A 26,958-nucleotide genomic window follows, 5' to 3' on the forward strand; every position below is an offset into this window, starting at 1 on the left:
TAACCCATTACATGGGATTGGAGGGCACTAAAAAAAAAGGGTATTTGTTTATATTCACTTTTACATTCCAGCTCCTGGCCATTCGGTATTTCCAAAATAATCCTTCATTGCTTCTGTAAGATCATGTGCAAACTATAAATATGAGAAATTAAACTGCCAAACCATTTGTATCAACCTCAGGATCCAATTGTCATAACCTTTTAAGCCTTCCTGAGCACCACCGATTTATGACTCCCCAAGCTTTCCAAAGGAGTTGCAAAAGTATTTTATCTCAGTATACAGCAGTTAAGTTCATTCACTGTAATCACTTGCTAATGAATATCATAGCTGCAAATTAGACTAGAATAGTATTTAGAGATAAGAAATCAATTGGTTAGATTAAAGGACATTATCAAACAAGTATCAGAAAGCCTGATACAGATGATATGGAACTAACTGTACAGATTTGAAAGGATTAACTTACTCCTTGATGAAGTACTTGCCTCAATCTCTGAAGGCTTGAAATCTATTACCTTTAGGGCCCCCATGCAGAAAGCCAGCAGCTCCAAATTATGACTTCGTTTTACAAAGTAAAGGTCAAATAAAGAGAGCAGATTGCAGTCGACATCAAAGAAACCAGAATATGTTAAGTAGAAAGGACCCCATAGCATTTATATGAGATCTCAAGGTTATTATCCATTTAACTCATTTAAAAAAATAATCATATGATACTAAGTATTTTATTCCCACATGCCGGGAAGATTAGAGAAGTTGCCCAAGGCCACTCAGCCTGTTGACTGGCTTGTCATTCAGAGTTCCCAACAGTGAACTAATTTATATGCTCATGTAGCATCTACGTACGTCATTTATTAGTTTTTTTCTGGAGAAAGATACATATATTTATATATATGTAAATATAAAAAATACACCTAAATATTTGATATATATTTCATATATATCATAAACATATGAAATATATATTTATATATTTCTCCAGAAGTTATATATATAGAAAATTATATGTATAAGTATATATAATTTTATATATATATATATATATATTTCACATTTTATGACAATCTAAAGGAAATAAAGGAAAGAGTGTTTCATGGAGCAACCTCTATACTTGGGTATTCTGAACAATACTAAAACTACGAATTATACAGCAAGCAAAGTCCTGTGGGACTAGAGCCCATTTGATGGTAGAGGCTTTTAAATAAAGAAGAAAACTCCCCCTTTCCTGTTACCCATGACAAATGCATAATTGCTTAGCTCTTTTCAACATCTTGTCCCATTCACTTACTATCATGCTATAAGTGGAGCTGAGACACTGTATTTTAATTTCCATAGTCCTGAATGGAATATCAATAAAGACAGGGGAGAAAAGCACATATGTTTACTATTCTACTTCTTTTGGAAATTCAGCACAATGAGTTAACTGAGGGGAAACCAACTCGTTTTCCCTTTCTTTCTCATCTTTCTCTTTACATTACTTTTGTAGCTGCGTGGCTTATTCTGTAATGTAGGTCAATGACACTATCAAAGTTTTTCTGCTAACATGACGATCTGCTTTTGAAAAAGAAGGAAGAAAAGATGCAAGAGAGTGAGAGATTACATCAATTAAAAGGACACAGGGCTGAATAAAAACAAAACAGAACAAAAAACCCTTTTTCTTCCAAACGTTTGTGTCTGGATAGAGATCAAATAGCAACACTGAGTAGGAAGCTGCCCCATTTAAAAAATGTAAACTTCTGTTTAAATGGCACCTAAGACATGGAATAATAAGCTGTTTCATTGACTAAGCACTGGACTCTAGTTTATATTTCTCCCCCAAGAGCCTGAAGGCCCTATTGCTCCTCCCCTTTGGGCTGAGATATTGAATTTGCAGATCTATGCAAGAATAGTGATTTCTTTCAATTGATGATTTCTGGCTGTGGTTTTGTAGGCTTTTCACTGAGATGTAAAACAGGGGTCCTGACCACTCAGAGTCATTAAGGCTCCCTGGAAACTTTCTGCAAGGATAGTGATATTAACAGCAATTGCCCTGGCCAGATTCCATTCCAAGTAATTGCATTTCACCAGGCAGTTTGTAACAAAAGTCTCTTCCCATGCTATCTTCTTGGGCTCCTCTGCCAATAATATACCAGCTGCTGAACTCCAACTACTTCTAGGTCAAAACAGAGTTTCTGGAGCTCAGTCATTTGGAAAATATGCACAATGAGCCCCATGACCACAGCCTCCTTTGTCATTTGCAATCATTCCCCCACCAGCTTACAATGTCGAAGCATTCTGTAAGTCTTCCCATTTTCCAAGGTCCAGCTCAAAATGCTTCTCTTCCAGAGTCTTGCAAAAGCCTGTCCTGTAGAGATTAATCACACCCTCTCCCAAGTTTATTCTCCAGAAATGCAGTGTTCAAATACTGAAGTCAGCTCAATAAATATGCATCCTTTGTATTGTGGTTTCCTGGTCCTCACCCCATGGAATGAGCTAACAGGATACGTGTTACTATCTCTCTTCAGAAGTGAAGAAATAGTGGCACCCAAAACTGTGTGGCTTTGCATGTACATCAACAGAAGAGTATATTTAAGGCAAAGTAATGAACGGATGTCTTTTGCTAGCTGGGGTGACTCTGCTGCCTTCATCTCAGTTAGAGATCTTTGCTCTCTTTCTGAAATCCCCTCTGCTCTGTTAGTGGCATTTCCTTTCACAATTTTGCAAAAAAAAAAAAAAAAAAAAAAAAAGATTATATATAATCTGCAATGCATAATCCGGAAGAAATATGCTTCCTACATTTTTCTTCTCATATACATTTCTCCATGCCTCAATTAATTCCTCCTCCATATAAAGATACCCTCCTTCCCCATGGTGACATTTTTCCAAAACATTGTCTAGGAAATAACTATAAAAACATTGATCTCGTACATCTGAAACTTATCGTTTAAATATCAAAAGATCTGTTCATATCTGGTTGCATTTTACTCTTCTAATGATCCTGAGAGGCAGGAGAATTTGTTATGTTCTCCATTTTCCAGATGGAATAAGATGTTCAATATTCTACTGCTGGTTCTGAAGTGAAATCACCTCCTATGCAACTCAAAAGAAATGGTGCGAACCCCTCTGAGCTTCACCTTCTCCAAGGGCGGCTCCTCTATTCCATACTTTCCTAAAATAGATCCATCTGTCTCTTACAGTAAAAGCTCTCAAAAATAGCAGATATAGACTATTTTCCATTGGGAAGTGAGAGTGGAGGGAATTGGAAAAAAAAAATTCTCTTTCTTTGCAATTGCACTTGGGTTTTTCCCTACAAAAGGTATATCAGAATGAAAGGTCCAATGGATTCTGGGTTCACAAAGCAAACAGACCTCGTACCTTCTAAGAAAATCTGTCTCTGGTACCTAATTAGTACTCAAAGATAGTCACCATGTGTTTTGAGTGTTGTTTCATTTAACGTTCACCACACCTCTTATCTACATTATCTTTCCTGTTGCACAGAGAAGTATATTGTCAAGCACACACATCAGTGTCACTGAGGTTAAGCTTTGGGTAGACACTGGCTGCCTCTTGGAACCACACTCTTAACCACCTTTTTGCATGGCCTAAATATAGGTACAGTGAAGTTACCATGCCTCCTGGTTTATTCTGTCCCTTCCCATTGCCACCTAGAGTAGTCACGCTGCTTCTCCTTGCTTCCCTACAAAACTTTAGAGCTAAAAAGGGAGAGCAAAAGGACATTAAAAGGATACTGAACTTATTCAGAGAAAAGCCAAAAGGGATTTGAAGTAGTTATTCCTTTTACTGCCAGTAGTAAAGAAAATAAGATGTGGGCTTTGAGCCAAGTCATCAGACTCAGATTCAGTCTTTGCATACTTTTTTTCCTAGCCAAAGAACATTTCCCATTTCCTCCCTTTCTTCCTTCTTTCTTCTCTTCTTTCTCTTGGTGGAGGAGGTGGGGCTATGTAGGTATACAATTAAATCTAAGAAAAAAAAGTAGCCCAGACTTAAAGTCTCCTCCAAGTTCCTGGACATCGGAAATGAAGCGTGACCTTGGCCTTGGCACAGAGACAGAAGGTGCCAGTGATGGAGAAACTCATCCTTCTCTTGGCTGAGATGTTTTGAGGCCAGAGTACCCTTTTGAGAAGGCAGCAGGATCTGATCTGCACTTCTCTCCCCGGAAGGCCCTCTCATCATGCCAGGATCCCCCTGCTAGCCCTGTTCAATTCCACTTGTCACTGCAGGAACTTGAAAGACATGACAGCCAAACTGCAAAATGAAAAAGAGTGACAGTCAGGCTTTGGCAATGCTGTGGCAGAGGAAGCCTTAGTTGCTGAGTACAAAGGAAGGGACTGGAAAAGGGGCATCTGGTGAGATCCAGACCATTTTCTTCCATTTGTTCTACAGCCTTCATAGACTTTCCTTCACTATAAACCAAATGTCCAGACTCTGGTAAGCTGACATGAGCATCTGCCTGTCCATTAAAGTGACAGAACCCTCTGTGTATTCATGTTTGTCTCTTTTTAAATAAGAATCCTTTTCTTCCTTTCTGTTTTGCCACTTATCTAGTGTTTGTGGGTGGAGAAGAGGAGGCATCATAGTCATAAAATAAAAAGTATTCATGTTCAGCACAATCTTTCTTTCAGGAGGTAGGGAAGGTTCAAGTTCAATGATGAGATGAGCTCACATGTCCATGCTTCCTTAAACTTACCCTTTCATTGGTCTAAACTCAAATCAATGATACCCTCTCCCTTCTACCTCTTGTAGACAATGCCACATGTTGGAATTTATTTCCAGATCTGTTTTTCAAAAAATACCTGCTTTTTTTTTCTTTTCATGTTTCTCTTTCACGGAGTCTCTGAATAGCACTTTGTACCTAATAGTCCTGTGTGGGCTGCCTGTGTTTCATACCAAGACAGAACCACTTGCTGTGCAAAGAAATTAAGTTAGAACCCTGGAATAATAGAGTGGAACTCACAAAAAAAAAAAAAAAATCTTTTTTTTTTCCCAAAAAGCAACCCTCCCTGAGCTTAACAAATGTCTTTGAAAACTCTGTAATAGTAGCCTCCCACCACTCTGCAAAGTTAAATTGCTGGTAAGCACCTCCATGCCATGAAGTAACTAAGAATTATTTATTCCAGCCCTTACTTACCCCTAGGTGGAAAATCAGAAGGGCGGCATGCTGCCTGCACCTTGAGCTCCCTCAATCCAGTCCTAAAGACTATGGTTAATCCACGTCCTTAATTTGCAAAGATGCCCTGAGCCTGCCTTTGTACCCTTGACCTTCATCTCGCCCAGCAGTCAAATGCATAATACAGTTGTCTTTCTGGGAGAGGAATAATGAACCCAGTTTTAGTGTCAATCAAAGAGACAAATGGGGAACAATGGTCCAATTTTAATCAAATTTCCCATCGTCCAGTAGAGGGCATCTGCTTCCAAACATATAACTTAATAATCTATAGTTGCATCACCGATACAAAAAGATGTACTGACTTTACTTTTATAAAGAAAAATGAAACCAAGAGGTTCATTGAAAAATGGCACCTTACTGTTAGTACAGCTCGCCTCTGTTCAGTAAAGTGCAGTCCTAGATCTACACGCAGCAGAATTACAGGGAGCCAGCAAAGTGGTACCTGCTTGTTAAAATGCAGATTCTCAGAGCTCCAAATGCCAGCATTTCTGAGAAACGGTCCCTCGGAATCTACGTTTTAACTAGCCCTCTAGATGATTCTTACATATGCTGAGGTTTAGGAACCTCAGTACTAACTCAACCACTTCATTCCACTAATCTCTGAAAGGCAGATGAGCATATCTTTAAGGATGCTCATGTATATTAGGGAAATTCAAAGATATCAAAACATTCAAGATATCAAAACGTCTCCTCTATAAATTGTTAAAGAACAGAATTACTGTTACTGCTGGTTTGATTTGAGCAGATGCTTTTATCTCCCATGTACCCTTAGGGGAAATAACTGTGGCCCTAGGGAGATTATACCTTTTAGTTAATACGTAAGGGTGGTGAATATTAACCAAGAATCTTGAGAAAATCTCCATGCTGCCAAGTCCTTGTACAGTTAGTTACCAGCAGCACGATCTGGAGTGCCCACTCTGAAACTTAGTTTTCTCAACATTAAAATGGAGTTTATGGTACTTACACTGCTGATTTCAGAGTTTTGCTTTGTTTTGTTTTGTTTCTGCACTGACTATCACCTTGTATGGGAATGGTCTCAGAACATTTTATATGTGACTATCTTATAGCTTACAGTTTATTGTGATCACTGACTTGAGAAGCAAACTGTTGATCTACTTCAAAATATGTGAGTCTAGGTTACTTAAAATACCTTTTAACTTAAGAGGCAAAGGAGATTACTAGTTCCGATTTAGATCTAGTTTAAACAATTTACTTTCTAATACTTCTCTATCTCTTCTACTCATAGTTTTAATAGTTTCTTTTATATACTTTATGTAGAACAAAAGGGGAAAAAAACAAGGAAGTAGGGGAGAGTTTATTTACTGGGGGCCTACATGTCCAGTCTTAACAGAGCAAATGTAATTTCCTTTTATAAAAGTATATTTTATTTTATTTTATTTATTTTATATTTTATTTTACTTTTTTTTTAAAGTTTTTTGCCATTGCTGCCCTTTTCTAAAGACTTGTGAGGGAGTAGTAACTCCTGCAGAAAAAGTTGGTGCCAAGAGATTTAATGATGGAATACTCAAAGGTTAAAGGCAATGGCAGAGTCATAGGTATACTCAGAGGCCATGAATAAAGCTTTATAAGAACACTTCCTGCCCACCATGTACTTCAGCGATGGGAGAGCCATTTCTCAGTTGAGATTTCTCCAAAGAGAGGCATCAGCACCATGGAATCAGGCTCTAAGCAGATCCCTGCACCAGACATTGGCCAAGATCTCTCGCTCTTCATGTCACTAGCCATAGGTGCCCTGCATTCGATAGGTACATTTCTGAAATGTACTCTTCATAGTAGAAAATAACAACTGAGAGCACACAAACGCATGTTGCGAGTAAATAGAGGCTGCCTACTAGGCCACCAGGAAAGCTTGGCGTCAGGACAAGGAAGAGTGCCAGATACAGAAACGACATGACGGAATTGAAAAGTACTATGACGGTCATTTTGTCCATCTTCTTGCCATAGCAAATCTGTCCTGATTATTGCTGGTAACTCCAATCTTAGAAATATTCAGGAGAAAAAATATTCCCAAACTTCCTTTAAATAACTGATTTGTCCATTCATTCATTTATTCATTCATTGAGTAGCAAGTATTTATTTGTTGAGTTCTCACTGGGAGCCAGTACTAGAACCTGGGGTTAAAATGAGGTTTCCCTCAGACCTTATATATGGAATCCTTTTCAGATTTCTAAAAGCATCAGGCTTATCCTGTAAAGCTGTCAAAGCTGTTATCATGAAATGATAAGCAGGAGGCTGAATGATTTTATACAAGCTGCCTTAAAATGTGACATATGGTTTGCCTTTACATTTTCTCTGTGCTTTGCATTTTATCTGGCATTGTATAATGCATATTTAAAACATGAACTTTATTAAAGGTCTATAGGGGAATCAGCACTTGGCCTCAAAAACACAAGTAAAACGTAACCCTCCCAAACAAAACAGGAGCAATGGCTGGTAAATGGTAAACTATGACAGAAGGAATGTAGACCAGAAATGCAAAGATCTAGGTTCTGGTTGAGGATCACCAGTCACTAATAAAGTCTCAGGTATAAAATACCATAACAGTGTTTTTGTGAAGATGGGATTATTTTACACACATGCACACGCACTTTTGTGACCATTTTGAAAATATATTGTGTTTTAAATATATAAGGTAGTTTTGTTATTCACTCTTTCACATAAATGAGCTTTGGGAGGAAAGAAAGGGAGGAAGAAGAAAAAAGAAGGAGGGAAGAAGATAAGGAGAAAAGGAGGGCAGGAAGAAATAAGGGAAGAAAATGAAAGAAACTAAGTAGTTGTAGACGGGTAATGTTCAATTTCAACACCGTTCTCTCTCGCATATTTATTTCAGAGTTCTATGTGATTCCCCTGAGTCGGATTCGTATGGGAGGAACATAATGAGACATGGGCGAAACTTTGTATTTGTAATAAATGGAACCAAAGGGTTTGGGTTTCATAATCTTCTGGGCTTTATCCACTGGTTGCTGGGTAATGAAATGCTGACATGGATCTCCGGGGAACCGAATGGCTTCCCACTCACGACATTACACTCCCGGGCTGCACCAGGACCTGTGGGTGGGAAATGCGCAATGCCGTGGCTCCTGGGAAATTTTAAGCCCTTGTACAAGTATTCTCTTCAGAACTCTATAAAATTTCAAATAGTAAAGAGGAATGAAAGGGTGAGAATAATATAACTGCAGGACCATTTTCTCGGTAGATCGAAGAATGAATTGCATTCTCTCAGCTTGGTTGTTTATACCAGCAGTGCAAGGTAGAGAGAAGATGCGAGGAAGAGGCTATTTGCACAAGAAGAAGATAGTACTTGCTCTTAAGCTTTAACTTGCTTAGATCTGGAATTTTAAACTAAACAGGGAAAGCTCCACTGACTTTTAGCAAATCAGGACATCTCTCAATCTGAGTATAGACAAACATGTTCCTGGGCATTTCTACTAACATAACTGAGTCAGTAGAATTTGCCTTCAAATTCCATTAAAACATAAGCATCATATCTCGGCGCTACAGAAGATGAGGAAAATAGAAGAGTAGGAAAATTTACAAAGGACATGATATACCACCATGTTTGTTTTCCTAAATGAGTACATCTTAAGACTACTGGTCTGCCCAAAACAGTAATCTTCTTATGATGAACATCTATGATCACAGACAAACTACTTCCAGCTCTAATTGCTCTGATCTCAAATTCCATTAGAAACAGAAACTTAAGTTTACCCAAAAGCCCACCACCTGAGCAGTGTGCTAGTAACTCATAATTTAACATGTAGAGGGCTGCGTGACTGTCTTTCCCTCTTTGGGACATTGTTCTCTCCATCAGCTTGCTGTGGAGGAGGCCAGCTATGCTGACTGCAGAAAGGCCCTGCAATTAGCAACAAATAACCATCATGCAGTAACTCTGCTGACAATATGAATCTGGAATAGACCTGCAGGCTATGTCCTAAATTTTGACTAATTATTTTATTTATGTAGGGTCTTCAATTGTGTTGGCATAAAAGATGATTCAACTAAAAACCGTCGTTAACTCTGGTCTTCTGCCCCCTTTTCTTCCCTACAAAGCATACATTTCCATTTATGGGTCATTCTCTTCCTGTTTTGGAAAAAAAAATAAAAAGAGGAAGACTGAGAAGAATGCATCCCACCAGTTACACTGGGCATCGAGCCAGAATTACAGTAAGCACTGCAGGGGTAAGAAGCAATAGATTTTAATTGGTGCCTAGGAGTAAAGGTCGGCTCTCTTGGAACAATGGGCATCGATGGTGGTAATTGACTGAGTCTTTGGTGGGAGTTTGTAAATGTCAGTAATGCACTTCCAAATGGAAGCACAGAGGGCTTGGGCTCAAGGAACAAAGATAGCATTAGTCAGTCAAGAAAATATGTAAATCTGAAGGCTAAATAATGCATTAATAAAAGCTAAGAGGTGGACAGGCACAAACACATCACCTAATGCACGCCGAAAAGAAAGCAGAATGCTTCCAGTATTAAAGTGCCTTCCAAGAGCCAATTTTTCCCCCTAGCATGAGTCAGCTCTTTTGCTGGACATCCTCTGGAATTCAAACAACACAGTAATTTGAGTCAAGTTTGGCTCCTAAAGCTACAGCCATCCCAGTGAAATATGGGTTTGCTGAAGGAGAAAGCATCAACATTTAATAAGTTGTAGCTATTCTATCTTTCAAGAGAATTTGGGCCCCTTTCAGAAAATAGTGTGGGAACAAAGATAAACTACTAGCCAGTGGGACACCAGAACCCTGATCACTCACAAATGCTTGACTGCTTTTCTTAGTGCCATGTTTCAGTCCATATTTCTCGCTTCCCTGTTATCCCTGATATCCACCTACTGCCCTGATCCAGGCACTCTCCTAAATATTCAATAAATTTACTGAGACTATATTTTCTAAACAAACAATTAGGATAAACAATCTGTAAAAAGGAATACTTTAAAGAGCACTTTTAGGATGCAAAAGAAGATACTAATATATATTATCAAATTATGAAGATTTCAGGAAATGAAAGGTGCAGTACCTGTACTAATGGAAACACCATGCTCATTTCTACCTACACACCTCTCCCTTCAATCCCCTTGTCTTTGCAGACAGGGCCCCGTTTTAAGCATGTTTGCATCTCTATTGCCTAGCATTTAATAAATGTTGGTTCAACTAAATTATATTTTTCCTGTTGTGAATGTCATACCAGTCTGCTTCATTGGGCAATTTAAGCGCTTTTGTGATGCTTTCCTGACTGTCTCAGACTGCAGTCTGAGACAACCCCTTCTCCAAACCTTTGTCACCTGTGCCATGCAATCCAGTACTTTTAGTCTTGCACTTTTCTTTAATTGCATCCCTGCAGGATGATTAACTACATAAGTTCATGTTTTTGTTTTTGATTTTTTAATCCACCAATGTACTTGCAAAGAACTAGGCACAGGCTAGATGGTCAATAAAATATGTCAATTGCTTTCTTCTTAAAATCTCACCTCTAAATCTTATCAATAGTCCTGGCTGTCCAATAGTTACTTAAGATAAATGCTGAATATCTCGAATTTATAATAAGGTAAATGTTAGTATTATTAATTCGATCTTAATAATGTTACCATTGCCCATTTATTGATTTTAAAAGCAAGACAGAAAAAAGTTTATAACAATTGAAAAGAAGTTGTGATATTGTTAGAATTATAATTTAATTGGATAATGGAGACTTTTTTGGGGTCTAATTAGACAATATAGCCAGATATAAATGAAAATTAACATGCTTTAAGAATCAAAATAGGTGCATGATTGATTATCAATTTGGTATTTGCAAATCAGTCAAACCTATGTATGCACCGTGGTCTGTGAACACTGGTTTCTCATCTCATACAATGAAAAATAGTTTTCATCTTTTCCATTTCTCAAGTTGATAAATATTTGCTTCTCTGCGATATCTTCCTTGAGTCTTCAAAGAGTTCTGTGCACATAGCTATTCTGACATATAAGTTCTGTCCCATAGTTGACTCTTCCTAGATTCATCTCCTCCATCAGACTCCACATCCTTAAGAGCAAAAACAATGTCTTTTACTTCTTTTCTACTTCCTAGTTCTTAAAAAAAAAAAGATTTGGCACAAAACTGACATTCAATAATTTTGGTTGAGTTGACAAATGACAGCATGAGCTATGGCCACATAATTTGAAACAGATAATAATGAAAATGATGAGACTGACATTTATGAAATGGTTGCTATGAGTCAGGCACCATTTTTTCCTTGTTTTGACCTCTCGTAACTATCTTTTGATATTGATACAATCATTAATTTATGTTAGAGATAAGGAAACAATCACAGAGCAGTTAATGACGAACAAACCAACAAATAAAACCTTATCTAACAACATACAACTAGTATGTGGCTTAGCTGGAATTTAAAGCCAGGCAGACGGGCTTCAAGGTCCATTATATTAACCATGACACCACAACTAATGGCTCCATCAGGCAAAAAGTCACAAGGACAGCACTGTGCAGCTCCGCAGTGACTGCAAACAGGTGCTGAGTCGGTACACCTAACAAGCACAGAAACTACAAGGTGTACACATAAATAGAAGAGGCCATCCCACAGAAGGATTGGGAAATAGCTAGGAGAGAGAGCATTAAAATAGCTAGGAGAGAGGGCATTAAAAGGACAAAAGTTCATTAACTACAAGCAGCAACAGTGCTACTTGACTGCCGCTAGGGAGCTGGGGAACTGAGATCCAGGCCTGCCACTCCTCCACACTTGAGTCATAATTGTTCTTTCCTTACTGGCAAAACCAATTTTGGCCAGAGCCATAAGCATCTTTTACTCCATTGAAAGCACTCATGAAGAACAGAGAGATAAGGGTAAATTGTACTCCCTCTGAATGTCTTAATAAGTTCCTGGTAGATTAGCCCTCCTCTCTCTGAGAGATTTCAGGAGATTTGAAATCTAATGCGGAATATACATTTATAATTTTATTATTTTTATTCTACCAAAGTCTTCATTGTGCTTTTTGTGTTGACTTTCTCTCATTGCTATTTTGTTACTTTAAATGCTCGTAGTAATCTCTGCCATCTTCCCACTTGGCTTAACATCTGTGTCTTCTCTTATCTGTAAGCGGTTGTACATTCAGGTGGTTTTATTATTCCTCATTCTTTTTTTTTGGGGGGGGGGGGATTCAGCCACATCATCCTTTTCTCCTCTACAAGCATGCGCATTTCCTCATGGCAGATGCTGTCAATTAGGGCAATACTTAGTATTCTAGTCCCCAAATACACACACAGCCCCAAACAGCCAAAAAATAAGAGATCACTCTTTCCCAGTTATCAAACTGTATACCTCACACTGCAGGCCTTTTGACCTAAGAAGATCTAAGCTCAGCTTGTTACCTACAAGCTATAGTATTTTGTTCAGCAAAAGTTATTTTAAGTAGTTGACTTGGATGATTATAGAATGAGAAGCATGTTAGCAGTTAGGGACACAGTCAAATGGGAGGTGGATGCCTAGAGGAACAGAGGGACAAAACCATCAAAAAAAGATTCAGTCAAGAAAAACATCAGGTCAGAAAAAAAGAATGTTTAACTGGAAACAATTTAGTCCCTGAGGCTGCTGATGCTCTCTTAATTTCTCCAGGGTGGAAAAAAAAGTGGCTTTATTAAAGATTCATCGAAGCTAACTTTGTTTTTCATGACAGCATCAAGAGAAAGCTTGGGGCAGATCTGATATATTGGAGTTAAACATCCCCACCCCAGTAAAATATGGCAAATTTCCTGTAGCAGCCAGCATTCATCTCCATCCATCATGAGAGCAGCATGGGCTATTCACTAGAAACAAATGTTCTAGATACAGTATGTCAAATAGCAGATGATAGAAACCTCTGAGAAACCACAGGGAGTATGCTGGAAGCAAACAGACCAGAATGTTGAAAAGACCTCTGACCATTTTCCACAGCAGAGCGCAACTTGGAACCAACCTGAAATAATGCATTTGACCTTCATAAAAGGGTAATAGATGGGTATTTAACATTAGGCCAGTTGGACTTCAGAGAATACCAGGTCTAATAAGGATAGATTGTGAGTAAAAAAAAATAAACAAACAAACAAATAAATAAGTAGATAGATAACCAAACTAAAAAAGAAAATCTGCTCCCCAGAGAAGTTTAAGCAGATAGTCCATTATGCAAATTTGAAAAATGATCAGCCTCTAGATAGGTTTCCATTCATTTTTGAGAACTTTTGTTTGCCTGGCCGCTGAGACAACCTACCTTCTAATATTTAGTCAGTGGTGTAAGAAACATGCAATTTCCAGATGAGTATTACTTCATAAATATTTGAAGACTGAGACAGACTGTCACTATCCTGATTAACTTCATTTGTTAAAAAGGAATAAAACTAAAAGACAGAGTTTTATTTCCCTCTTTTGGTAAAGAAATACCACCTGAAGCCAACTAGAAAAAATTATCTAAACTTAGAAAAGGTTATCTGTGGATTTATTTATGACCTTTCTATCTCTATATTTAGCTAGCTAGCTACTTTATTTTTTAAACACAAATGTGGCTAATAAAACTCTCAATTATAACATCAATGTCATATAAACTTGATCCTATTAGAGATATAAATTCGCTTTTTTAAGATCAGCAATTCACGAGTAATATTTAGTGTATTAGATGCTTATTATATGTGATAGACACATCTTATGAATGAGGAATAACAAATATGTAATGTTAATTATACAAAAAGCTTCTTTCCAATAAAAAGTACTTAGTACTACTTAGTGTACATGAACTAAAACAGGAAATCACTAGTCAACCTCATCAGTTCTTGAAACCAGGAAAATTGTGAATCTTTTTTATTTTTTAATTTTAGCTTTAGACACCAATAACAGTCAATAAAAATCAACTAGGTATTTAGTAGGTGACATATTATGCTAAAATCAAAAACACTGTGGTTTCATTAGCTTTTTAAAAAACTTTATGGATGTTATGATAGATGCTTTGATTTATATAAAATAGTACAAGGTAGATGGGTGTTTCAGGTGTAGTTCAGTATGTAGAGGAGAAATAGCCTAGATCAGAGTTTTCTTCCAACTGTGTTCTATAAGCATAGGAGTTCCAGAGGACACCCCAGGGCCACCTTGGGGCAAAGGAGGAGTCACTAGTGGGCACTGCTTTGGGGTTCTGCCCCTGCTTCAAGCAGAGCACGATGCTATTGCTATTCCGTAGTTCATTTGAAACCTAGGGGCTTGGATGACTGTTGGAAAATCACCCAGAGAAAAAGTGTAGATATAGCATCGCTTTCTTGGATTCAATTTGATTTTGGAATGCTCAAGAGGGAAATGAAAAAATGTTTGATGGACCGAAACAGTATAAAGTATCAGCTGCATTTAGAAGGATCAAAGGAGATGATCTCTTTCTTTAGTCATCATTGACCAGGTTAAGTGTACAGAAGTAGTAAGCATTTGTTCACTAAAAAAGTCACTTTCATTGAAGTTTGGAAAATGTCACTTCCACTGTGTCTCTGAGTTCATACATCACCCATCTTTATGAATGAAATGTACATTATTTTTAAAAGATTAGAGGCAAACACATGCTCTTGTGTACAAAGGGACAGATAAAAGAGTTAGGGTGGAATGAGCAAGTATTGAGTGCCCACAAGGGAAATGTCATGCACCCCTTTTGATGTATTATACAATACTCTAGATCCCTATGGCCTCACCAAATAATGTCGAGTGCATGCTATGCAAAGTCCTGGCATTTTAAATATTAATCATGTTCATCTTGGCTAGAAAAGATAAAATTATACACTATGGCCTGGAAATGATCAAAACCTATAGGGATTTTTTTTTTTTACTATCTTTGTTTATTCACTTGAAACAAAATTAATTTCATAATTAGAGAAAATAAATGAATCAAAGCTGGTTTCGCAATGTACTTTCCCTTTCACCTAGGAGTCCAAACCCCAACCTAAGTTCAATTCAAATCCTCAGCCACGTGCTGGACACCTACTATACACCAACACCCTATGCTTGTCACTTTAGGGACCACAAAGCTGATCGAGGCACTTTCTCCCACCTAGGACTTTGCATTCTAAAGGAGGGATTAGATGTGGTCAAAAACAACTATAATGAGAAGTAAGAAAAAGTACTAGAAAAGGAAAGCAGATGCCTTGGAGATCAGAGGGAGTAAGAAAAATCTCATTAGTGGAATTGATTTGATTTGAAGGACTAGGTGGCATTTGAGGTTTACTTTAAAGGTCTAATGATCTTAGAATTTTATTCAGCAGTTGCAGGCAGCCTCAGGAAGTCACTAAACTCTCTAGGATGTGGTTTCCATGTCTGTTAAGTAAAAAAGCAGAATCCGACACCTCCAATCCATTTTAGGTTCATATTCAGAGCTTCCATCACTTTCCCTAAGAGAAGTTGGCAGAGTCTATTGACCATACCTTTTTCCTGTCCCCAAAAGTCACATACATGATATAGCAAATGACAATATGAAAAGAATTAAGCATGCCCAGGACATAAAAAGAAGCAGCAAGGAGTCAATAATTAAATGCTTATTTAGAAAATGCCATTTACAGTATGGTAATTAAAACCTAAACATCTGGAGAAAACTCAGTTTTAATGTTGGCATATATCAAGAGACCCAAAAGAATGATCGATGTGCTCTGAAGAGCTAGGGTCCTATTTATAGGATGAAAGCCTCAAAAGGCTTTCTCAGCAGGAATAATATTAATTCAGTGGTGAAAACACAGAATGGAGAAAGAACAGGGGTGTGGAGGTGGCACAGGAAATATAAAGAACAAATACTTTCTAGGTTTTTTCTTTGCTTGGAACATAATATGCAGAGTACGAGGATATAACAACTAAATGACTGTTCCAAGTTTAAAAAAGAAAAAAGAAAAAAAAACACACTTTTTTTCCCTTTTCTCCCAATGAATTCCACTTAGAATTTTGTATTGTTTAATCCTTGAAGATGTTAACAACACCTCATGGAGGGAGAATAGCTAAGGTTAGTTGGAGGTGTTGGGGAAGGTACTGCTAATAGATACACACAGGGCATAAAGAAGTTTTCTCTTTAGACAGAATACGGATAAACTCAGTGAAAATGTAAGAGTGAGACTGAGATTTCAGTATTGATTTTTTTTTCCTTTGCTACATTTGTCTTAGTTCTTTCCATCATGCTCTAGATCCCAGCTCTTCATTCCAGGCATAGGTTAAATTGTCTTTCCTCATAGAAGACTATATGTACATAACCAATAAACCACTACTGACATCAGCAAGCCTTGGGATTTGCCATGAACTTGGGGTAGGGGTTGGGGAGGGCTCTACCTCAGAGATATGGTGACAGATAAGGAGCCTGCCTCTCTTCTGCCACTAGGATCCACCCATCCCTGTTCCTTCGAACCCACCTCAGACATCAGAGACCAGATGCAGGGTTCCTTCTGAAAGAAAGTATGCATGAGCTAGGACAAACCCTGGAAGCAGGCTTTCTATGTCTCTTAGCCAACATTTCCTAGACTGACCTATGATAGGATTACAGTTTTTACTGTAACAGATGTACCCAAGGAAAGCTGCTATAATTTACAGCAGGCTTGCAGCAAAACAGCCAACGGACGATCATCAATTTAAACTGTAAATAAGGAGCTGCTTTGTTTTGGACTCTGATCCCAGTGATGCCCCTAACAAGTTGCCTGCAAAGCCAGGGCATGGTGTCCACTGCTGGAATCACAGATTGAAGAACTGTACTTATCCTTATAAGGAACTAAAAATAGCCATAAGAACATGAAGGCAAAACAGGCATCTGGGAACGCAAGACAGTTATCCTGATGTCAGCTTTATTCCAGTTGCTCCTACTGATGTGAAAAGCGGATAGAAGTATCTGGTACAAAAGATGTTAACTTGCTAGACAGCACCCTGGAGAACTCAAAGAATTAATATAACCCTTTATAGGGGCCTGCCTTTTCACTGGAGGACACGGAATTCCTAGGAAACTCGGAAGCAACTTAGGTGCCTTTGTCTTGCACAATTAAGAGTATGATTTTTCTTTTCTTCTTCTCCCCCTTTTCCTTCTTTATTTGTAAACATAAATTCTCATTGATTGGGAAAATATAGTCACACTTTAAAATATTGTGCAAGTACTATCTCTTTGGTCTGCATGTGTGCATTTGTCCCTTTGAGATGGGGAAAATATATATTTCATGGCGATAAATTCACCTCAATAGAAACTCTGTACACAAATTTACTACTGTGTCAACTTTATTGAATTTTTGCACCATTGTAAAGACCTTCATCGTCCTCCAATATTTCTTAAATCTATCAACATTGCAGAAAGTGACCCTGAAGATCTCGTTTATCTGTAGAGAAAAAAGATCCCGTCTCTCAGGTTCACCCATAAACACTGTGATTTAAACAGCTGAAGTCTGACTCTGCTTCTAGAAGGTAATCAGCCCAGAGGACAGTGTTTCCCATTATTGTGGGCAACGACTTCTCTTACTCTGGAAGCAGGGTTGGCCAAGTCTTTATTTCAGCTAAATGCCCCTGGCCAAATGCCCTCCTTAAAGTCCTCCAGATGACTACAGATTAAGTGTGCAGCCTGATTCATACTGGCATACTGGCATGAGTGGATTCAATGGCGGGGTTCCTTGTGGAATTCTGACTAAGCTTTCCTTCCTGTTGTAGGAACGACATCGGGACTGGTGAGTCTCACGCTCTAAGTCCTGCCACTGTGAACAATCCTGAAATCTCCAGATCACTCCCATATGTTGTGTTGCTAAAGAAAAACTTAGGCTCACCTTCAATGTTCAGCATCTTAGTTTAAAAATCATATTCCTTTCTAATGGCATCAAATAGAGGCTATCACTAAATGAGATCAAGTCTCAGGTCTCTTCCAGCTGTAAATTCTTTTTCTTTTTTTTTTTTTCTTTTTCTTTTTTTGCCTAATTACCTTACAAAAGGGAAAATGTAAATGACTAACCCAAAATTATCTGCTAGGTGGAAGTAGAGTCAAGAGACCTTTCAATTATAAAAAGTCATATTGCATTTATTGCTAGAATACATGACCTTTGAGGGTGGAATGTTGGCATATTTCTCCGTATCCAATGGTGCCTACAGTTTGTTGATTGCTAAATAAAATTTACTAAAAATGTGAGCTAGAGGAAAAATCAATAGGGATTACAAGAATTGATTGAAAGCCAACAAACATTATAAAAATAAAGGATATGAGTTCAGCTCCTCAATGTATGACTGTACACAGCAGATCAAAATTGTTTATGTGTAATCGTTGACGATGGATCAGTTATCAGCCAGTAAGAGGACAATAAGAATGTCCAGGATATGTTTCTAAATGTGTGAGGGTGACATTATTGAACTGTGCTGTCTAATACTATGGTCATCAGCCAATGTGAGTATTTACATTTGAATTAATTAAAATTAAATAAAATGTAAAATCCGGTTCCTCGGTCATAGTGGCTGCAGTTAAAATACTCAACTGTCCCAAAGTGGTTTCTTCAACAGTATTAGACAGCTTAGAAGCATCTGGGGAGCTTGCTCGAAGTACAGTTACCCGAGTCCTAAGCCACGGCAACAAGGTGGGACCAGGGCCTGCACATTTGGGGACTACCTGGTGTCCTGTATGTGCAGCCAGAGTTGAGGATAATTTTTTAGAGATGTTTTCATCTGCTTTCAACAGTCCAGATAACAAAATGCAGAACCTACCTAACGCCACTAAGAGTAACTACTGACGGATCTGAAACAAAAATCTAAATGTCAGTTCTATCATGATAGCAGAATATAGCTTAGGACATACTAACGAACAGCATTTTTCTGTTTCCTGATGGATACTATTATTTCGTGTAATTCATGTAATATTTAGAAATTATATCAGAATTTAGAGTTTGACAGCACAAGTTTTTAAAACCAAACAATGGATGTACCATCTCTCTCCTCCTGAGACAAGTCTTTCTTTTTAAAAAGCAAACATTTTCTTCTGAAGAAAATAGCAATTCTCTCTGAAGAGTAGATAAACTCTCTTAATAGGAGCAGTATAATGTAGTGGACGCAGTATGACTGCCAATCAAGAAATCTGAATTTTAGTCCCAATTGTGCCCTAACTCTCAATGGGGGCAAATCATTTCCTTTCTTTAAACTACAGTTTTCTCATCTAAAATAAAGAAGTGGTATATGGTGACCCCTAAGATTCCTCCCAGCGGGCCTCCATCCTGGCATTTGTATGCAGGTTGAATAAATTTTAGAAATGAAATGCCCAACCTGCTGTAGGACTATAAATTCACTTCGATCCTAGTTATTCTCTCCATGTCAAGTGAAAACAGGGATATCAGAGGAAAATCTCATATATATTTTTTTCTGTTTTGTTTAGGCTCATTCTAATTTTTATCATCTAATTCTTGTCACCAACTGGTCAACACTCTTCCATAAGAGACAGCATCATCCATCCAACAAGACTCACTCTCTGTAGCTGCCTTTAAAAAGGTGATGATATACCTACCTCTTGCCCTTCCACAGTCCCTGCTACTGATCTGAAAATAACGATGTGTCAGGCATTTTACCACTTTAACATCCATCATCTCATCTTTACATCTCTTAAAACTTACTGTAATGGATTTTTAGGTGGCTAGAGAGATTAGCCAACCAAGGCAGAATTCACATCAGGAATAAGCAACATGCTGAATATACATTTCTTACCTTACGCTTGTTGGTAGGACACACGTAGAGATAGCTTAAAATTGTTTTCAATCCAACTTTATCATTCAGCTTCTCATAGGTTGTCCCATAATCGGTTGACCTATAATTTAAAAGGAGCGTTAATGAAGACAGAAGTATACGTCATTTGGCTGCTTGTCAGTATAATGTATGTTTTACATAGTAGAATGGCTCTCGGGAGGTTTCTAAATGATTCATGTAGTATATAATGATGCTTAATTATGTACACAGTAACATCATGTGAGTGGTTAACATTTGCATTTAAATTGAATTGGTAAAAATTAAAACTTCATCTCTCTACTGCTCCTTAATGTATGCACATTGCATAAAGGATGTGGTTAATTTTACAAGATTAAGAGATGAGGGTGTCCCTTGAGTTGACCAAAGAAATAAAGAGCTTTTATTTAGGTTTGACATTTCCAAACTTGTGCTTAATCTTGGCACTGCGGAGAGGCAGGTTCTCTAGATTTATCTACAAAGTATATTTTCTTTCATGAGTCATAGAATAGATGGTGGGTCGGTCTCTTCAAAGGTCATTCAGTCTTATCCTATTGTTTAAGAGTAAGAAAATGTCTTAATAATATGTGAAATTTAACTCATATTCAGTGGACTTTTCCAGTGTTGAGCTACTTGGAGTAGGGAGGATATTACTTCTTGGCACTGACCCTATCTTTCTGGAGATTCACTCATCATTATCTAGCCATTCATCAATAACTTATTAATTTAGACTGAATAAATAGGCATTAATCATCTTCTCTATGAAACTCTATTATAGATTTCAGAATTGTAATCTTATTAGATCATCATTACAACCAGTACAGAATATTATCTGTATTTGAAGAAAGTGATTGAAAGAACTTAAGTGACCTAGTCAAAGAAGATAGATGATGAATGGTTAGCTAGATTTTGAATCCACATATTCCGGCCCTAGGCTCTGTGTTATTTACATTATACTGCAATTTTTTTTTTAAAGGAAACGAATATAAAAATTCCTCTCTGCCTTCTTTTTATATATAGGAGATTCCCAATGTAATTCATTTGTTCGTTCATTCATTCATTCATTCATTCATTCATATTTATAGAGCTCCTAAAATGTACCAGGCCCAGTGTAAATACCAGGAAATAACACATTGACACTATTCTCAACATTCGACACCTTTACTTGATAAATATACATATAAAGTTATAATATGTAAAGTGCAATGATACAAATAAGAATTAACAAGGCTTCGAAAATAAAGTTGGTTTAATTAGAAAAACAAAGAATATAATCACTTTCATTAATTTTTTATCTTAATAAAAATTGCATTTTCCTATAGACCAGAAAAACTAAATAAAAGAAATTCATGTTAACAATCTCATCACCATGCACTAAGAACTTACTTTGGATGGACCAGACACTGGAGAAAGAAAGCTGTACAACATGTGATTCTGGAATTAAGAAATTAACAATTTATTCTGGCTAGGGAAGGGATCCAGGGAGTTTTCCCCCTAAAATTTATATATATATATATATATATATATATATATATATATATATACACACACACACACACACATATATATGTGTGTGTGTGTGTGTGTGTGTGTGCATGTGTATAAATCCTAAATTCTTAGTTTACCCTTTTTACAAACATATTTTAAACAGTTACATATATATTATAGACAATATTATATTATCACAATTATGCACTGTTATATAATATGTAATAATCTTTATATATATAAAAAAGACAATACTTTATAGAATTTAGATGATATCTCGAATCACTAAAGACTGGGATATTATGAAAAATTTTGCAAAAGGATGATGGCCCTTGGAAATGAAAAATGGATAGGACTTTAGAAAAGGAAACTGGTAAAACCATCATCATAAACTAGAAGGCACCTTGTGTAATCCAAAGATACAACTGGCTTTTTTCAATACCATTACGTGCTCTACCCTCATCAAAAAAAAAAAAAAAATTGGCTTGATATCTAGGAATATTCAAAGAGCACTCCAAAATTCTTTCACAGGAGATCTTATCAATAGACCACAACAAACTGCTTTAAATCCTCCTTCTATATCCATCTTTTTCTCCCCAAACTCATACTGAGGTGACATTTCCTTCTACTTTTTAAGAAATTTCTATCTGAGACTTATTTCCTTATTCAGTCCAGTCTTGATGTTTGACATTTTTTCTTCTTCCCATTCTTGCCCTGGCCTTACTGGGGTAAGTAAGAAGTAAGAAAGGTAAGTAAGAAAGGAACTTTCTCTCTTTACTAAGACTTGTTTGTCGCATAAATTTCAGTAGCCTTTCATGTAACGCCACGCTGCAATCCCTTTCTCTAGCTCCTTTATTTTGATAGTTTTTTCTATTCATTATTCTGAATAATATTAACAAGTTCAAGAACAAATGGATGCACCTGGGGTGGGAGGGATGGGAGAAGGATGAAATGTGCAAATACTTGCTACATTAATACATACATATTTTTGCCTTGTGATAGGTGGAGGTCAGTAGAACTATGTTGGAAATGAGAAAATGGCTCACTTTTCCTAGTCAGGTAAAGAGAAAGAAGGCTAGAGAAGTAGGGTCCATTGTATAGAGAGGTAATGATAAGATTTTTATAATTTCTAATAACTTGATCCCTGAGCTACTCGATAAATATTTTTACATTCAAAAAACAAAGACAAATATGGCTTATTCTATAAGGATTCTATATGAAATCATTCTCATTTGTGTGCACATGTGTTCATGTGTGTGTGCATTTAACTAGAATGCCAAAGTGATAAGATGATAATAGAGTAACTAATTCAGATTTATGTTAGCACCTTTTTTTCAGAGAGCTTACAATATGTTATTGGACATTTTTGTCTTATTTTAATATTATCAGTCTAGATCCTGCCAGGTATCTACCATGACTTTTTGTGCTACCTCTTACCCTTTGATTTTTCAAAGCTCAAAAACTAAGTCAAAATTTGTTAATTCTCAATTCCAGCAAAGCTACATGTTTAAACATTATGGCATTGTAATAATCAATAGAAAGAGAAAAAAATGATGCATTTCCACAAACACAAAATGACATAGACTAGCCATTGTCCATGATCGTTTCATAGAATTAGAATTAGATAGTGTTGACATGTGTCATGGGTAAAACTAACAATCATCTAAGAAACATTGGTACAATGGTACAGAAATGAAAAAATCCAACCCTTGCAAACCAGTTGGTAAACATTTACTGCACCAAGTTCTCTGTGTAGCACTTGTGCCAGCCTCCCCACATGGCCTCTCCCTTAAAGACCTCTTAGATCTCCTGACAGTCCAGCAACCAAAAGATTGTGGGCTGGCACAACAGAGGTCCACAAGGAACTTGGTCCAGATCTATGAGGAGCATCTGTTCTCACTGGTCAGTGCCTAAGCCAATCCCAGTGAAGGAGACAATGACCTTGGACGAGACACTGCACCCTGGAAGGCAATTCTTAGCGCCCATCTGCAAACCCCCTTCACAGCTAACAGATGCTTCCAGTTATCTTCGCATGGTCAATTGTGGGAACTGCAGTCTCCTAGGGATGTGGGCTCTGACAGAGCAGAGGAGAGACAGACAGTTGAGCAGCAGGCTGGCTGGTGAGCCAACATACTGGCTGTTAAATATTTTAAGTATCATCTCTAGGTATGGGGGAGAGGAGTGTTATCCAAGATCAAAACAATGTTATGGAATGCTCAATTAAACAAAATGTAATGTTCCTTTACTTCAGTACTTACAAATTTCATTATTCTTATACACACGCATACATTTTATTATTCTAATATATACTCGAAACCACTTAAATGCATATGTCATACAGCATTTTTAAAATATATTTGATTACAGGATCCATTCTTGAGGGATATGTAATGATATTAGTGTTCTGAACAACATACTTTGGGGAACAGAACATCAAAGATTAAAAAATGGAAAAGGAAGATTACAGATTTTGGCTGCATGAGAAAAAGGGAACAATAAACATATTTAATATAAATCAAAACTGCAAACAGAAATGCCAGCCTATGCTAACCATAGAGTGATTAATGTAAAGGCAAAAAAATAATAATAAAAAAACAGAAAACAATCTTTAAAAATTATGTATCATACAAAGTGTAGACATATTTAAAATATACTGTCAACTTTGATTTCTCAATTTGTACTATTTTTTTAAAGCATTCTAAACAAAGTATTTTTACCAGGTTTTGTTTACAGGTTGACTTATCTACAGATGAAAAACAGAACTTCTGTCAACACCTATATGGTACTAGAAAAAGCTGAAAGTTTAAAAAAAAAAAAGCATTCTAGGAAAATAAACATGCAAGTGGTGAAATCAAGGCTTACATGTTTCTGCTTTTGATCCTTAATCCTTCCTTTACTTTTTTGCAAACATCTTAAACAGTGACTCTTAGAACATTTAAAAACATGTCTTTATTTACCATATGCATAGAGCTAAATGAGCTGTTTGAAACGGTGGAAGAACCACGTTAAAGGCACCTGCCTTTTAAAAATTTATGACCTCTGAGGTGGCAAAGTCTTCCATCATACTCGAAGAAGGGATCGATCCAGGACATGACTAGTTTCTATAAAGAGTGGCAGAAGTAACACATGTGATTGGATTTTCTCTACTATAATCTTATACCATCAAATGATGGTATAAACAAACATAGAATCATTTGTAAACTAAATTAGACCATAAAAAGTGCTGAAAACAATGGCTGGCATATGATAAACAATCTGTATATGATAGCTTTTCGTATTAATTTTATCACTCGTTTTTTTCTTGACTTTTTTTTGTATTCTTTGCCCAACGGTTACTAAAACCCATTAGAGAAACCCTCAAGGAAAGTCTCAACCACGGAAAATGACTAGCATTTAGTTTGTAAATAAGAGAAGATATTCATGGAGCTATTACCTTTTTAAATGTAACCAAATTTAAACTATCCTATTTATAGGACCTGTGCTAATTTTGTGTGGGACTTGAATCAAGTAAGAACTGAAATTTGAGGGTTAAAGAGTCTATACTCTATAATATGTGCCAGGATTCCATTGCTGAATAGACTGTTGTACTTATACAACATAACAAGGTAAAATGAAGGTTTATTGGGTGCTCACGACATGACCTAAGCTCTTCATGTGCAGAAATCACACGAGACAGACACTGATATTAACCACGGGTTACAGATAGTATAACCGGCCTACTCAAGGCCACAGAACTTGGAAGGTGCAGTCCTCACTCAGGCTGCCGCCTCAGAGCTTGCATCCTTAACCCCATGCTGCTCTGCCTCTCTCCAAAGCTACAAGAGTTAAAGAGAATATATTTACAAAATCTAATTTTGCATTTCTTAGTAAAAGAAAGATGAACTGAAACCATTTGAGGTTCTACATGGTGCACCTGGCTTTCCTTCATATCAAGTAAAAGGACAGAGGGTCTGCCAGGGAGAATCAATTTTAAGAAAAGCATAAGCAGAAACTGTCACAACAACCTAAGAAGAAAATAAGGCATGCCATTGATCCGGCCCACCCTGACTCCTGGGCAGGCTAACAATATAGACAAAGTGAGTGGATCAACCTGTTAATGATATGATGATGTCTCACGAAGATTACCAAGATGCCACAGGCTAACAGAGCTTGACATGAAACAGAACTGAACTCAGGCACTCACTAACTGAGCAATCAGTCAGTGCCCTATTCCTCGACAATTGAACTCCAGCCTTGCTATGTCCAAGTCACGTTTACTTTTTTATGTAATAATAGCTTTGCAATATAATTGTGAGATGCCCAACTCTTAATTCCTTTGTATTCTTTTTCCTGCCTGCTCCCCATCCCTTCCCACTCTAGCCCTGCTATTGCCTGTACCTAGAAAGCTGGACACTCTGGCCCATCACTTCTTTCTGGAAGATGGTCATGATGTATGACACCGCAAGCTCACCTCCAGCACACTCGATCCTCCTGAGCAACTTTTATTTCTCCTTATGGTATCTACTCCTACCTCACAAATCTACTTATTTTTTGTTGTCTATCTTCCCTCACCAGAATGGAAGCTTCATCAGAGCAAGAATGATGTCTCTTGTTCACTGCGGGCTTCCTAGCTCTCAGAAAAAGCAGCTGGACACAGGGGGCACTCATAATTTGTTTGTGACTGACTGGCTGACTTGATGGATGCTTGCTCTTCTTGTGTGGCCCACTGGATTTTTAAGAAGTCAATATTAGAAAGTCTGGTGTGGACCACTGCAGGCCCTGCTATTAGCAGACACAATCACGGTGAGGGATGAAGTGGGATGAAGATGGTGGACATGTTCCATGTTCTTCTACTTTTTAATCCAGAAACCTCAGCTTGACATCCATTTCCAACTACTCTGAGACCCATAAAGGCAGGGAATATATCTCTATTCATTCTTCATTCCCCAGTCCCCAGGACAGTGCTGGCACATAGCAGGTGCCTTCTGCACATGGAAGGTGAATGAATGCCTGATGTCTAATGGGTGCACTCTTTGAACCAAAGATGAGCCAGGCTACTTCTTCAAAAGAAGTCAGAAAGTATCCAAACAACCTGAGATCCTCCTTCTCCACATCCAAGCCCTAGACACACCAAACCATATCACCAAGGTCACAAAATGAAGACTCGAGCTATGTAGGAGGATGCTCGGGGAACAGGGACGGGAATCCCTGAGGTATTACTCAAATCAGCACCAAGAAGAGCGTTCACCTCTAAATCGGGCAGCTGCAGCTTCTGTTTTGCTTCTTCCCTAAAATCATAAAAAGCAGCCACTTACATTGTTCCTAGTGCATTTGGTGGCATAAAAATAGCTTCCAAAGCCAAAGGCACACTGGCTGCATCACAGTCTCTGCTCCTTAATAATGTAGGATGCATGAGGTTAAAGCAGTGAGAATAATTTAGGGTTTGGAAAATGTTTGCGAGTGAGTCGACATTTAAATAACTTCATTATCATTCATTGACAGATTTTTTTTTTACCCTGTCAGTGCAATTGATATTTCTATTACCATGTTATAACAAACCCCTGCACATTTTAAATACAGTCACCAGATTCCATTAGTCTACCCACTGTCAAGAAAATATCTC

The 26,958-nt window shown here is 37.5% G+C and overlaps 1 protein-coding gene across 9 annotated transcripts in view; it reads right to left on the reverse strand.

The window, feature by feature from the left end:
• SORCS1 (sortilin related VPS10 domain containing receptor 1) overlaps nt 1–26,958 on the reverse strand; it is a 455,635-nt gene that overhangs the window by 195,371 nt on the left and 233,306 nt on the right. For all 9 annotated transcript variants that reach the window (XM_016144037.2, XM_016144032.2, XM_016144035.2 and 6 more), the window contains exon 3: nt 19,854–19,953. In XM_016144037.2, the coding sequence (XP_015999523.2) occupies nt 19,854–19,953 (100 nt within the window). The remainder of the gene's footprint in view (nt 1–19,853; nt 19,954–26,958) is intronic.

The sequence above is a fragment of the Rousettus aegyptiacus genome, unplaced genomic scaffold (genome assembly GCF_014176215.1).
Source record: "Rousettus aegyptiacus isolate mRouAeg1 unplaced genomic scaffold, mRouAeg1.p scaffold_m13_p_6, whole genome shotgun sequence".
Lineage (NCBI taxonomy): Eukaryota > Metazoa > Chordata > Mammalia > Chiroptera > Pteropodidae > Rousettus > Rousettus aegyptiacus.